This window comes from Tilletiopsis washingtonensis (genome assembly GCF_003144115.1).
Source record: "Tilletiopsis washingtonensis strain MCA 4186 unplaced genomic scaffold FA09scaffold_10, whole genome shotgun sequence".
In the NCBI taxonomy this organism is placed as follows: Eukaryota; Fungi; Basidiomycota; class Exobasidiomycetes; order Entylomatales; genus Tilletiopsis; species Tilletiopsis washingtonensis.
This window is the reverse complement of record NW_020312007.1, coordinates 92242-104712: the sequence shown is the minus strand read 5'-3', so window position 1 is coordinate 104712 and position 12471 is coordinate 92242. Positions and strand designations below refer to the sequence as shown.

Here is a 12471-nt window from a genome sequence, read left to right as displayed (position 1 = left end):
ATGGGGCTGCCCTGGCCGCACGTGCGGCCGGCCAAGGTCACAGTCGATGAGCAGCGCACAGCTCAATCAAGGCTTGCCGCGCTTGCAGCTCCAAGCTCTGTCAACACGAACATTCTCACTTCTGGCCACCACACAAGTTTCTGCGCTGATAGTCACGATCGCGCGTTGCGTTGCACAAGTCGTCTGGGGGTAGCGCATGCGGGCTCGTTGCGTCTGGTCATCATTCTGCACGTGAGGATCGGCATCCGTAGAGCTACTACAGTCCCGGCGGGCGCGGCGGCGGCGGTCCCGGTGCCGGTGGCGGACCAGGCGGAGGGCCAGGCGGTGCGGGCCTCGAAGCCTCCTTGGCACGCGGCGGCGAGCGAGACCGCGAGCGGCTAACGCTCTCGCGGGCGCGGCGAGGCGGAGGAGAACGCGAGTCGACGCGACGACGCGGGGGCGGGGAGCGCGAGTCGAGACGACGGCGCGATGGCGGCGGCGGCGTGTAGCTCGCCTCGCGACGACGGTTCCTCGCGTCTGGCGACACTGAGCGCTTCAGAGGCGAGTCGTCGTACCGACGTCGCCGTGCAGCGGGCGGAGTGACGCTGCGCCGTGCATCGTCGTCGTAGCGGCGCCGCGAGGGGCGGTCGTCCGGACTGCGCGCAGCACGCGGCGCCGGACTGCGAGAGCGGCTGCGGCTCGGCTCGCGAGAGGAGCGTCTTGCCGGACGACTGCTGCGTGCGTCGGGCCGCTTGTTGGCCAGCTCGCGTTCGAAGTCTGCACGCTCCTGCTCCTGGCGACGCCGAGCGCTGCGCATCTGCTCCTCGCGCTCTCGCTGCGCCTGCTCGCGCGCCTCGTCGCGCCGCTTACGCTCGTCCATGCGCTCCAGACGACGCTGTTCTTGCAGCTCGCGGTCGAATGCCTCGCCTGGCCGGTAGGAAGCAGAGACGCCAAGTGCACGCTGCATCTTGGACGACTCGATCTCCTTGGCTGCCTGCAGCGCATGTGTGTCGGAAGGACGCAGCGCTCGTGCCTCGGCGTGCGTGGGCGCCGCAGAGAGGTTGCGCAGCAGCGAAGCGCGCAGAGCTGCGACTTGCGTCTCGATCTCCTCCTCATCCACACTGCGGTTGGCGGTATCAGCATTGAGGCGCACGTGGGCTGCAACGAAGCGTATAGAGAGCGGCTAGGACGATCATCCTCTGTCTGGCGCCTTGTGCACCTTCCGCCTGTCACGCCAGACGTCGCCTGTGGCCGTCGCCATGCTACTTCCTCGCAAACAGACCTGCACCGTCCCCACGGCAGAGCGTACTCACTCCTTGTCCTCCAGCTCTACACGCAGCTCAAGGCAGCGCACCTCGACCTTGCGCTTGCGCTCGTGCTCCAGGATGCCGGCGTCGGGCTTGCGCGCCGCGCCCTCGTCGGCATCGCGAAAGTCGGGCGCGTCGCGGCGCTGGAAGCGCTCGCGCTCGGGCCGCAGTGTCGAGAGGTTGCGCTGCACATAGCCGTTGGAGGCGCTGCGTGAACGAGGAGATGTGAGCAGGCATTGGGCGTGCGCTCAGACGCAGACGACTCACGTGCCGCGCGTGGTGGCCAGGCCGATGCCGTTGTACGACATGCTGAGTCGAAGGGTGGGGCGCGGGCGAGAGAGCGCAGAAGCAGCGAGGCGCGAGTCGAGTGCTGTGGCGAAGGGCGTGTGAAGAAGTTCCAAGAGACTGCCAGCGGTGCAGACAGGAGAGATGGCAGGAGGCGAGGGTATCAGGGACAGATGCAGGGCGGGCGCTCGAAAGCGCAGGTGGAAGTGGCTCGGGGTGGAGCGACGGCCGAATACAACAAAGGGCCGGAGGCGACTACGGCGCCGCTGCAGCGGAATACAGAAAAGCCGAAGGGGTCGCGCCCCGCCGGATGCAGGCAGGCCGCGAGTGCCTCGCGGCAGCGCACGTCACCGCGCCAGCAGCTGGCACGCTTCTTCGCACTCTCCTCATCCCCTCCGCACCCCACGCCCTCACACCACTCCGCACCCTCACGCTCCGCATCGCCAGCGCTCGCCGCATCACCGCACAGCCAGGCCGGCTTCTCTCGGCGCACACGCTCCTCGCTGCCCTTGCGCGGTCGCGCTGGCGTCCAGCATGAAGCGGTGAGTCCGCGGCGCAGCGAGCCGCCCGGCCGTGGCGCGCTGCTCACACCCGCAAGCAGGCCCTTCCAGGCGTACAACGCACCCGCGGCTCCCGCTGCGGCGGCGCCCGCAGCCGGACCGAGCGCCCCCAACGCCTACGCCAACTACGGCTACGGCGGCGCCGGCGCGCAGCAGCCGCAGCACGCGCACCAGCAGCCGGCGGCCGCCGCTCCCGGCGCCAACCCGGCGCTCACCAAGGAGCAGCAGCAGGCGCAGTGGCATGCGCAGTGGCAGCAGGTGAGTGTCTCGCCGCCGCACAGTGGATTGCCGTGCTCACGCTGCCTGTGCAGTACTACGCGCAGCAGGCCGCCGCAGCTGCCGGCGGAGCGGCCACGCCCAACGCCGGCGCCGCACCGCAGCCCGCCCAGCCGCAGCAGGCAGCGCAGCCGTACGCCGCATACGGCCAGCCTGCGCAGCACCAGCCGGCACATGCGGCGCCGCAGCCGCCGCAACAGCAGCAGCACCAGCAGCAGCCGCAGCAGCAATACTACGCCCAGTATCCGCAGCAGCCCGCCGCTCCGCAGCAGCCCCGTCAGCCTGCCGGTGGCTATGGCGCCTTCCCGCAACAGCAGGCGCCGCAGCCCGGTGCGTTCCCGCAGCAGCCTGCCGCGCCGTACGGCCAGCCGCAGCAGCCGCAGCAGCACCAGTACGGCCCTCCGCCGGGCGGCTACGCAGCTAGCCCGCCGCACGCCGGCATGGGTCCGGGCGCAGCAGGTGGCCCACCGCAGAAGCGCGCTCGCTTCGATGCACCGACGACGCCGATGGGCTACAATGGCGCTGCGGCGCCGATGCAGCATGCGCAGCCCGGCGGCTGGAACCAGCAGCAGCAGCAGCCGCAGCAGCAGCATGCCCAGGCACCGGCGTACGGCCAGCCTGCTGGCGCTCCGACGGGCCCGCAGTTCGGCGGCAGTGCGTGGGGACCCAACAGCGGAGGTCCGCCTCAGCCAGGCCACGCCGCACGGCCCGGTGCGCCTCGTCAGGGCGGACCAGGCGGCTTTGCTGGCCCGCAGCAGCCGCAGCCCGGCGCGCCCTATGGTGCTCCGGCTGGCCCAGGCAACTTCCGTGCACCCGGCGGACCACAGGCGGCCTTCTCGCCACAACGCGCGCCCAGCGCTCCGTTCGGCCAGCCGCAGATGCAGCAGCCCGGAAACAACTTTGGCCAGCGCAACGCCTCAGGCCCCATGCCCGCGCAGAGCCCAGTGCCTGCCAACAACGCTCGCTTCGCTGGCCCCATCGGCGTGAACGCGATGCCGCCGGCGACGGCGCGCGGTGCCTTCTCGGCCGCGGACCGCTCGCGCGCCGACGCCTCTGCCGCTGCTCGTGCTCGCGGCGGCGCACCTGTCGCTCCGGCTGGACGTGGCGCCATGTTCAATCGTGGCGGCTTCAGCGCGCAGAACACGATGGGTCCTGCTTCCGGCCAGACGCGCCGCTTCGGCGCCGGCGGCGCTATTCCGGCCACGACGGTGGTCGGCGGTCGCGTCGTGCCGGCTCGCGGCGCTCAGTCATCGCAGAGTGCAGCATTCGAGGCGCGCGCAGCTGTCGTGCCGGCCATTGCTGGTCGGCCAAGCACCGTCGCGGACCAGCCCGTCGCCATTGGCAGCAAGCGTACGTTCACAGAGTGGCGCATCAAGGGCATTGAGATGCCCGGCGTCAAGTGGAGCTGGACAATCTTCGACGACGTCGAGCCTGCCGGCACTGCCGAGCCGGACGAGAGTGCGGCGATTGTCGAGGACGCCGCAGCATCCGAGGCTGGCACAGACGCCGCCGAGGCGTCAAAGCGGCGCTCGCCGTCGCCTGCCAAGGCCGCTCCGAAGCGTGCCGTGCAGCTGGCCAAGATGCGCATCAACTTTGCCGCCGTCGCCCACCAGGCCCCGACACATGCGCCTGCAGCTCCCAAGGCGCTTCTGCTCGCCGACAAGGCCGCTGCTGCCAAGACGCAGCAAGAGAAGAAGGAGAAGGCCGCAGTGAAGAGCGAGGACGCCTCCGCTGCCGATGCCGATGCGACCGAGGCTGAGCAGGCTCAGGTGTCGGCATCGGCCACTGTCGCCTCGTCGAGCAACGGCGACACGCCCAACGGCGCCGCTGCAGCCGGCGACGAGGCGCAAGAGTGGACGCCCTTCTCCAAGGGTCCGCCGCAGCTCGGCGGCAACCGTCTGACGCTCACGTACGCCGAGGGCCGTCGGCGGATCGGCATCGAGGCCGACGTCATCCGTCTCGTGCGCGTCTTCCGCGCCGAGGGCCGCGTCGAGATCGTGCTCGACGTGCATACTGCACCAGGCAAGCGCATCGACTCGGGCAAGAAGAAGGGCCAGGAGTGGGTCATCGCCAAGGGTGTCGTGCTCGAGACGCGCGCTGCGGCAGACGGCTCGGGCTTCAGCGTCATCTCACGCGCTCAGCTCGAGCACGCCTGGGCAAACGAGACTGTCGGCGATGCGCAGGTCGACAAGAAGCCGACGCCTGCGCCTGCTGCGGCTGCTTCGGCGTCGGCTGACCTCGATGTCGCTGCCGCTGCCGCGCAAGGCGATGCAGAGCAAGGCGCCGACATCAAGATGGAGGAGACCGACGACAAGGAGGCCGTGAACACGGACGCCGCTGCTGAGGCCGGTGCGGCCGCCGCCGACGCCACCGTCGCCAAGGAGGAAGCCGGCGACGAGACGCCGGCAGGCATCTATGGCAACTTCGCCGAGCTGCCGCCGCTGTACCGCCTGCTTCCGGAGCACGACGGGCCTGACGAGGATGAGGAATACGATGCGCAGGGCGCGTCCGAGCTCGTCATTCACGTCGCCATCGACAAGCTCGCCAACGGAGCCGAGGACAAGTGGCTCAAGACGGGCGATGTCAGCGAGTGGCTCTCTGCGCTGCCGGCCTTCAGCGCGCGTCTGTCCGAGCAGATCTGGCAGGGCAAGATCGAGGTCGTCGACCCGGATCCGCCGCCGACGATGCGCGACCTGTGCGAAGAGTGGGCGGCCAAGTCGGGCACGGGCGTGCCGCGCGACCGCCGCCGCTTTGCACAGGAGCAGCTCGAGGGCACGCAGGGCCTCATCGAAATGCTGGCGCGCGCCGTGCGACCCGACGCGGCCATCAGCGTCAAGCCCAGCGAGCTCGTAGGACCGCTGGCAGAGGCGTCACAGCTCACGCACTTCACGACGAACCACGCACACCTGCCGCTCGCGGTATTTGCGCTGTGGAGCATGATCACCGAGTACGCCGGCCTCGACGCTGCCGACGCGCTCAATAAGCGGCTCAACGACATTCTCATGAGCATGCCGCAGCCGGTGATCTTCGCCGCCATGGAGGGACTGGTGAGTGCATCGGACCTCTCCCTCGCATGCTCACGCTGACACGCGTCTGGAGTTCGTCGAGGTCGCCGAGAAGAACCGCATTGCCGAGCTCGAGCGCGCCGCCGCCGAGAAGAAGGAGGCGCTGCGCAAGGCGGCCGAGAAGAAGACGGCCGAGAAGAAGGCCAAGAAGGCGGCGAAGCAGCAACAGCAGCAACAGCAAAAGACGGAGGCCGAGGGCGGCGACGGCAAGACAGACGGGCAGGACACGACCAGTAAGATTGAGGACGTGGACGGCGCCGATGCTGCTGCCGAGACGCAAGTGGAAGAAGAGGAGGATGAAGAGGAGGCAGAGGCCGTGCCGATGGCAGAGGGTGCGCCCGCCGACGCGGCCATCGCTACCGGGGCCGTGCCTCTCGACGCTGCTCCCGCCGCTGCGCCCGTGGACGATGCGGCTGCTGCACTGCCGACGGAGCAGATCGTGGCGCCAGTGGCCGAGGCGCTGGATGCTGCTGCGGGCGACGCAGCCATGTCCGACGGCGCGCTGCAGGCAGACCTCGCCGCACTGCTGCAGGCGCCGCCGCAGCTCAACAGCGAGGCCGAGGCCGCGGTGCCTGACGCTGCTGCTGCCGCAGATGGTCCGGATGCTGCTGCCGATTCGGCCAACTAGGATGTGCGCGATGCGTCGCGCAGAGGACAAGCGTTTGGGCGCCGGTGATCAAGCTACGGGCGCAGGGCAGGGCCAATAGAGCATCAAGCTTCTCGCGGCGACGGGATGAAGAGAGGGGGGGGGCGCCTGCACCACTGCGGCGCCGGGGCATATCCAGAGGCTCTCTTTGCAGCGGCGCCTCCGGCTGCACGAGGCAGTCCGGTGTCGTCGCCGCGACACACCTTAATATCAGACTCGAGATCCATGCTTCTAGTCCCCCGAGCTGCTTCATTCTCGCTGCTGGTGTCCGGCTGCGAGCGTCTAGGACGAAGCTGTGCGCGCCATAGTGCACGCAGGCTGAGGCAGTCCCAGAGCGCTGTGTCTTCTTGCCTTGTGCGCTGCGGGCCGGCCGTGCGAAGTATTCGGCAGGCGTACAGATGGCTCCGGCGCCCAGACTCCACTGTGCCTCATCACTCGGCCGCCTGCATGTGCGTCTGGCTCCTCGCTCGCAGCGAGATGCCGGCAAGGCGCGGGCGCGCAAAGTGCACGGCCTTCCAGTTCGTCGGCGCCTGAAGAGCTGTGTTAGGGTGTCTGCCGCCGTCGAACCTGCGTATTCAATGAAACGATCGAGATCAGCTTGTCCCTGAGTGCTGCAGACGTATGTGATGCGGCGGCCGCGACGATGCGGAGAGGGCTGCATCTGCTGCGTGAGAGGGCGAGGAGCTCGAGGCGGCGCGCGGCCGGCATGCTGCTTGCTGCCGGCCCGGAGCGCGCCCCGCTGTGGCTGCTGTGCCTGTGTGCGGCTGCGCCTCCTGCTGTCACGCCCCGACATGCTGCGCCGGCTGCTTCCCCGCATCGCCGCTCCTCGTCCTCCTCCACGTGTCCTCCGCACGGCCACCTCTCTCCCGTCGCACCACACACGCATCTCGCTGCCTCGCATCCCACACTTCGCCATCGCACAGCAGCACACGCGCGCCAGCATGCCCGCCAGCACCAGCTTCCCCTCCTCGGGCAAGGCACTCCTCACGCTCGAGGAGCACAGCCAGTCGCCGCGCATCTACATCTTGCGTTTCCTCGGTGCCCACACGCCCGACAACCGCCTCACGCGCGACTTTCTTACGGCGCTCAACGAGGCGCTGGTGCACGTGTGGCAGCAGTGGGACAGCATTGCCGGCGAAGAGGCGGGCGCCCAGGGCGCCGCACTCATCACCACGGGCGTCGTCGATGAGAGCAACAAGAGCAACAAGTTCTACTCCAACGGCCTCGACTTTGAGGCGGCCATCGCCGACGCCACCTTCTTCGACGAGTGCCTCTTCCCGGCGTACGAGCGGCTGCTCTCGTTCCCCATCCCGACGATTGCCAGCGTCAATGGCCATGCCTTGTGAGTGCGCGGCGCGACGGACTGCTGCATCGCTGAGAGACTCACGTCATGCTCCGCAGCGCTGCTGGCTTCGGCCTGATCGCGGCGCACGACTACCGCGTCATGTCGGCCAACAAGGGCTTTGCTGCGATGAACGAGATCGACTTGTGCGTGCCCGGTCCCTGCTCTGTCCTGGCAGAACTAATGGCTGACACTGGCGCGACTGCAGCGGAGCACAGGTGCCGCCGGGTCTGCACGCCGCGCTTGCAGCAAAGGTGAGCGAGCACGACGAAGCCTCGCAATGCCTCTTTTTGACGCTCGCCCATTGCGGCGGGCAGATCACCAACCCAGCGCTGATGCGCAAGATCATCCTCGAGGGCCACCGCTTCGCTGGCCCCGATCTGCACGCGCACCACATCGTCGACGTGCTCAGCCCCGCCAAGGGCGAGCAGGGCGGCGGTGCCAAGACGCTCGAGACGTCCATTGAGCTGGCGAAGAAGCTGGCGCCCAAGGCGGCCAAGGACTGCTATGGCTCAAACAAGGTGAGTGAGGCTGCGGACGAGCGCTGCAGGCCCGACGCTGATGAGAATCGCTGCAGCTCGTGCTCTACGAGCCGCAGCTGGCCATTCTGCGCAAGACGTGAGTGCTCTTGACCCGTCCGTGCGCGCGAGCAATGCTGACGCCGTGGCTCGACAACAGCAACTCCGACGCGCTCGACGTGCTCACGACCGGCTCGAAGCTCTGAGCGACCCCTGGAATGTCTGTATATTACGTCAAGGACTCCAGCTTTCGGCCCAGCTTGAGGCTCTTCTTCTCCTCCTCCTCGTCCGAGTTGGAGTCCATCAGGGAGCGGGCAGAGTGGATCGAGCTGTAGCTCGTCGAGCGTGACCCGAGGCCTGGGCGTGGTGGCGGCGCTGGTGGCGTTGGCTTGACTGGCTGTGCTTGTGCCGAGGCTGCGTCCGAAGCTCCGTCTAAGCGCGGCTTGGCAGGGATGGGAGGTGGCACTGAAGCCGCAGCGCGAGCGTCGCTCGCCTCTCGCGCTGCGCCCGATGGCGTACGAGCATGCGCCCGGATCGTCGCACCCCGCTGCGGCGGCCGAGGTGGCACACGGCGAGCTGGCGCTCCGTTGGGCGACGCGGTGCGCGAGCGGTCGTGCCGTGTGCGCTGGAAGGGATTGCCCGAGAGGGTGCCCTCGCTGTCGCCGGCGCTCAGCTCCGAGCCCGACGAGGCGTCGCCGTCGTCCGAGTCTGAGCTGCTGCCTGCCTTGTCCCACCAGTTCTGCGTGTCGCTGGAAGGCTCCGGCAGGTCCTCGTCATACTCGCTGCTGTCCGACGACAGGCGCACAGCCGACGCAAGCAGCCCGCCGCCACGCGCCGACTGTGCCTTGCCAGCCGAGAGCAGCGTGCGACGGATAGCGTTGCGCCGCTCGTGGTCAAAGACGCGTGCCTCGGCCCTGAATGTGGCAAAGACTGGCCGGTGGTCGCTCGTCCGCAGCTCGGCGCGGCCGTAAGCCGTCTGCTGTAGGGCCGCTGGACGAGGCCCGCGGTAGAGAATGCGGTCGGTCCACGAGGGCACACGCATCTTCTCCGACGAGTCGTAGAGCGCCGAGTTGAGGTCGTACTTGTACGTCGGCAGGAAGCTCACCGCGCCCTCCTCGTAGCCCGTAAACACGGCGTTTGCGGCCCGCGCTCGGGCGAGCTGGTCGCGCGCGTACAGCTGTGCCACGTCGCCGGCGGCGCACAGCGGACGCACAGCCTCGTTCGGCAAGTCGATGCGGTAGTTGAAGTCGCCCAGCCAGACGACGTGGTCGTGGCTCGTGACGGTGCGCCCGCGCTGGAACGCCAGTCCCCGCGAGATGGTCCAGTAGTCGGCGTTGCGCTCGTCGACGTTCGAGGTGCCGGCGGCAAAGTGCGCCGTGACGAAGCAGACGGTCGTGTCGAAGAAGCTGAGGCGGATGGCCACGCCGCCCTTGTTGCCGCTCATGCCTTTCAAGCCCGTCTTCTTCGACGCGCCCTCCACCTGCCGCACGCTGCCGATCAGCGACTCCTTGACAAGCACAAGCAGCGCCGTGCCGACGAGCTGTTCGCTGCGCAGCAAGACGTAGTCGGACTTCTTGTCGGGCCGCTGCGACAGCGTGTTGACGATGATGCCCTCCCAGACACGGATCTTGTCCGGATCCGTCATGAGGATCTGCTGCGGCGTCAGCGGCACTACCTCTTGAAAGCCCAGCGCGAAGACGTCGGGCTCCACAGACGAGCCGTGCGGGAAGAGCCAGGGCAGGAGCGACTCGCCCATGGGCCCCCGTCCAGCGAGATTCCAGGTGCCTACGTGGATGGACAGCTCGCGCGTCGTTGAGTACTCGTCGAGCCGCTCCACCAGCTCGGCGGCGACGGAGTCGTGCAGCGGATCATACACGCTGACGGGCCGCTGGTTGGCCATGTTGCCGAGCAGCGCGTCGATGACGTTCTGCTTGCTCTTGTCCTGGAAGTTGTTGATGTACATGCGTCCGGCGCTCTTCGCTGCGTCGCTGAGGAAGCCGCCGATGGTCTTCTTGCCGCTCCCGGCGCGCGTGTACTGCCGAGGGCAGCAGTCAGTGTCAACGCGACAGGCTGCGCAGCCACGCCACTCACGCTGGTGTTGAGTGCGCCAGTGCCAGCGTAGATCTTGCTCAGGGCTGGCATCTTCGTCAGCGGACGTTCATGTAGCAGACCCTGAGAACTCACCATCACCGTTCTCTGCCCACATGACGCGGTGATGCGCCCACACCGCATGCGCAGGGCTGCGGAACGGCTCAAAGGTCTCGTTGTGCTTGGCGGCGCTGTCAAAGAAGGACTCGAGTGCAGCCTGCGAGATCATGTCTTCGACGACGTTGGTGCGATCCAAGCTGCGCGCAGGAGGCTTAGCAAGGCTCATGAGGGGCCAGACGCGCAGACTCACCAGTCTAGGCAGTTTGTCCTGAACACGCCGCCCTGCCGGCGGTACACGCCCTCGTTCTCGCCGCCGTCGACGACGACAGTGTAGAGGAACGCCTTCTTCTTGAGCTGCACGGGCCCGAGATACTTGAGCTCATTGCGCACGCCGTCCAGGCCGCCCTGCAGCTTGCTGGTCTGGTGAAAGTCGAAGTTGGTCAGGCCGAGCTTGTCGTAGTCGAGCGGCTCGTCCGTATCGCCCACGTCTGGCTGCGTGGCGAGTCCGTGCACTGCAGGCTTCTGCGAGTCGAGCAGCAGCTCGGCACTGGAGTTGCGCACGTGCTCGGCGTACGCGGCAGAGAGGATCATCTCGGCATCGCGCGTGCCGAGCAGGTTGATGCAGTGCACGGCCCGGTACTGCGAGATCAGCTCGGCAAAGTGTCGGTCGAACGCAGGCTGCGACGCTATCCGGGGGCGTGAGATCTGGATGCGCGCATTGAACGCCTGCAGACCCTGCTGCTCCCAAAAGACTGCAGAGGTTGTCAGCGCATGTCGTGCTGGGCGGGAAGCACATCACTCACGCGGCACGCTGCCACGGACCTGCGTGTGGCTGACGCTGACCGACTCGTGCGTCACGAGCGTCTCGGACTCGACAAAGTTGGCGACGTTGCCATCGTCATCGATGCCGCGCGTGTTGAAGCGCGTGCCGGCTCGCTTCCAGCTCAGTCGGCTGACGAGTGCCAGCGTCGTGCCCGCGCGCGAAGGATGTGCGCCGGTGGCGAGGCCAGCGGACGGCCACTCAAACGTAGCAACGAAGCCTTGAATAACGAGCAGCTGAGAGGTGGCTCGTTAGCGCCGGCGCAGTCGTGCACAAAGCTCACGTTACGCACCAGGAAGCACTCTCTGTCCAGCTTGCGGCGCTCCTCCGTCTCCAGTCTGCTGCGAAAGTCCATCATCGGCTCAATCATGTAGCTGTTCCACACGAAGCGGCCGTCGTAGCTCGAGATGTCATGCTGCACCTCTTCGCGCCGATGTGAGCTGGCGGCTGTGACTGCCTTCGCCGGGCCGCGCACGTATCGCCGATCAAGGCGGCTCGAGAGGTCAAAGGAGGCGCGGGCGGGATAGTAGAACGTGCCGGTGGCCAGCAGCTTGCGAAGCGAGGCACACGGGTGCTCTGCCTGCTGCTGCATCTGCGACCCCACAGGCTCGCCGCCCAGTGGTGCAGCGTAGCCTTGTGGGTCGAGCGGCCCGGGCGCATCGCCGAGCAGATCACCAGTCAAGGTCTCGTCGAAGGCAGAGCGATTGACGCAGTAGAAGTCGACCGAAGTGATGCGCTGCACGTTCTCTGAGGGCCGGATGTTGCCGACGGAGACGCTGGTCGACACTACCGCCAGGAAGAGGTCTGGCCGGTGCGGCAGTCAGTCGCAGTCCGATGAGACGTGTCTGGTACAGCGATTTGCCCTGCTCCTATGGCATGCCTGCATACTCTCTATGCGCCCCACACCGAAGACTCACCTGCTCCGACATTCATCAGTCCTAGACATCCCATCGCCGGCTTCATGCTCAGCCGCGAGCACGCCGCCAAGTCCACGCGATTGGCAGGCAGCATCTCGATGACGGCGCGTGCAGCGCCAGTACCCGTACTGCGGCCATCGAGCGCCGTCGAAATGACCAGGGCCGTGCCGCCCGCTGCACTCGATGCTGCTGATGACGGCTCGAACGAGGCGGCGACGAGCACGAGGGCGCGCGGCGCATCGCGAGCGTACACCAGCATCGTGCCTCCTCGAGAGGAGCGTCGAGACGCTCAAAGGAAGATGACCCGCGGCTTGACGGCTGGCATGCAGAGATAGAGGTCGGAAGACAGACGTTCGTGGCTGTGTGCTTGCAGATGAAGCGTTGAAGGCACGGGCTCGGAGCCGGAGCGGCGCGTCTACGCCGGGTGACGCGTCACACGACCGCGGGGAAGGACGACGCGTTGGCCTGGCAAACGAGTGGACTAGCCGCAGCCCGTCGTGTCTGCTCGCGGAGTGCGACGAGAGCTCGAGGCTCGCTCGAGATGTGCTGTAGAGTGAGTAGGTGATGCTGCCGCTGGACGAGAGGACTATGGGGGGGCGGAGCGGAGC

The 12471-nt window shown here is 67.6% G+C and overlaps 4 protein-coding genes across 4 annotated transcripts; 2 read left to right on the top strand and 2 right to left on the bottom strand.

Annotated features, from left to right (window-relative positions):
- Positions 1 to 105: 105 nt before the first annotated feature.
- On the bottom strand, positions 106 to 1766 carry FA09DRAFT_343217 (cwf21-domain-containing protein). Its single transcript, XM_025744584.1, has 3 exons — positions 1554 to 1766; positions 1293 to 1493; positions 106 to 1100 (listed from the first exon to the last, which is right to left on the bottom strand). Exons 1-3 carry the CDS (start codon positions 1592 to 1594, stop codon positions 257 to 259), a joined length of 1086 nt encoding a protein of 361 aa, XP_025598378.1. The 5' UTR covers positions 1595 to 1766; the 3' UTR covers positions 106 to 256.
- A 339-nt stretch (positions 1767 to 2105) lies between these two features.
- On the top strand, positions 2106 to 6100 carry FA09DRAFT_338529 (hypothetical protein; the record flags this gene model as incomplete). The annotated part of the gene is made up of 4 exons (XM_025744116.1): positions 2106 to 2113; positions 2173 to 2389; positions 2443 to 5454; positions 5507 to 6100. The coding sequence occupies 4 exons, from the start codon at positions 2106 to 2108 to the stop codon at positions 6098 to 6100; spliced, it is 3831 nt and encodes a 1276-aa protein (XP_025598377.1).
- Positions 6101 to 7059: 959 nt separating this feature from the next.
- On the top strand, positions 7060 to 8184 carry FA09DRAFT_338528 (ClpP/crotonase; the record flags this gene model as incomplete). Its single annotated transcript, XM_025744115.1, has 6 exons — positions 7060 to 7460; positions 7520 to 7606; positions 7669 to 7714; positions 7778 to 7981; positions 8038 to 8078; positions 8139 to 8184. The coding sequence occupies 6 exons, from the start codon at positions 7060 to 7062 to the stop codon at positions 8182 to 8184; spliced, it is 825 nt and encodes a 274-aa protein (XP_025598376.1).
- On the bottom strand, positions 8139 to 12447 carry FA09DRAFT_329731 (hypothetical protein). Its single transcript, XM_025742296.1, has 7 exons — positions 11864 to 12447; positions 11239 to 11750; positions 10930 to 11182; positions 10377 to 10878; positions 10163 to 10323; positions 10070 to 10113; positions 8139 to 10013 (listed from the first exon to the last, which is right to left on the bottom strand). Exons 1-7 carry the CDS (start codon positions 12120 to 12122, stop codon positions 8208 to 8210), a joined length of 3537 nt encoding a protein of 1178 aa, XP_025598375.1. The 5' UTR covers positions 12123 to 12447; the 3' UTR covers positions 8139 to 8207.
- Between the last annotated feature and the right edge of the window lie 24 nt (positions 12448 to 12471).

Coding starts and splice junctions, on each gene's coding strand:
- FA09DRAFT_343217 (XM_025744584.1), bottom strand. CDS start 1,594: ATGTCGTACAACGGCATCGGCCTGGCCACCACGCGCGGCAC. Junction 1,494..1,553: donor CTGGCCACCACGCGCGGCAC/GTGAGTCGTCTG, acceptor TCGTTCACGCAG/CGCCTCCAACGGCTATGTGC. Junction 1,101..1,292: donor GTAGAGCTGGAGGACAAGGA/GTGAGTACGCTC, acceptor CGCCAACCGCAG/TGTGGATGAGGAGGAGATCG.
- FA09DRAFT_329731 (XM_025742296.1), bottom strand. CDS start 12,122: ATGCTGGTGTACGCTCGCGATGCGCCGCGCGCCCTCGTGCTCGTCGCC. Junction 10,879..10,929: donor GGTCCGTGGCAGCGTGCCGC/GTGAGTGATGTG, acceptor CAACCTCTGCAG/TCTTTTGGGAGCAGCAGGGT. Junction 10,324..10,376: donor AGGACAAACTGCCTAGACTG/GTGAGTCTGCGC, acceptor TCCTGCGCGCAG/CTTGGATCGCACCAACGTCG.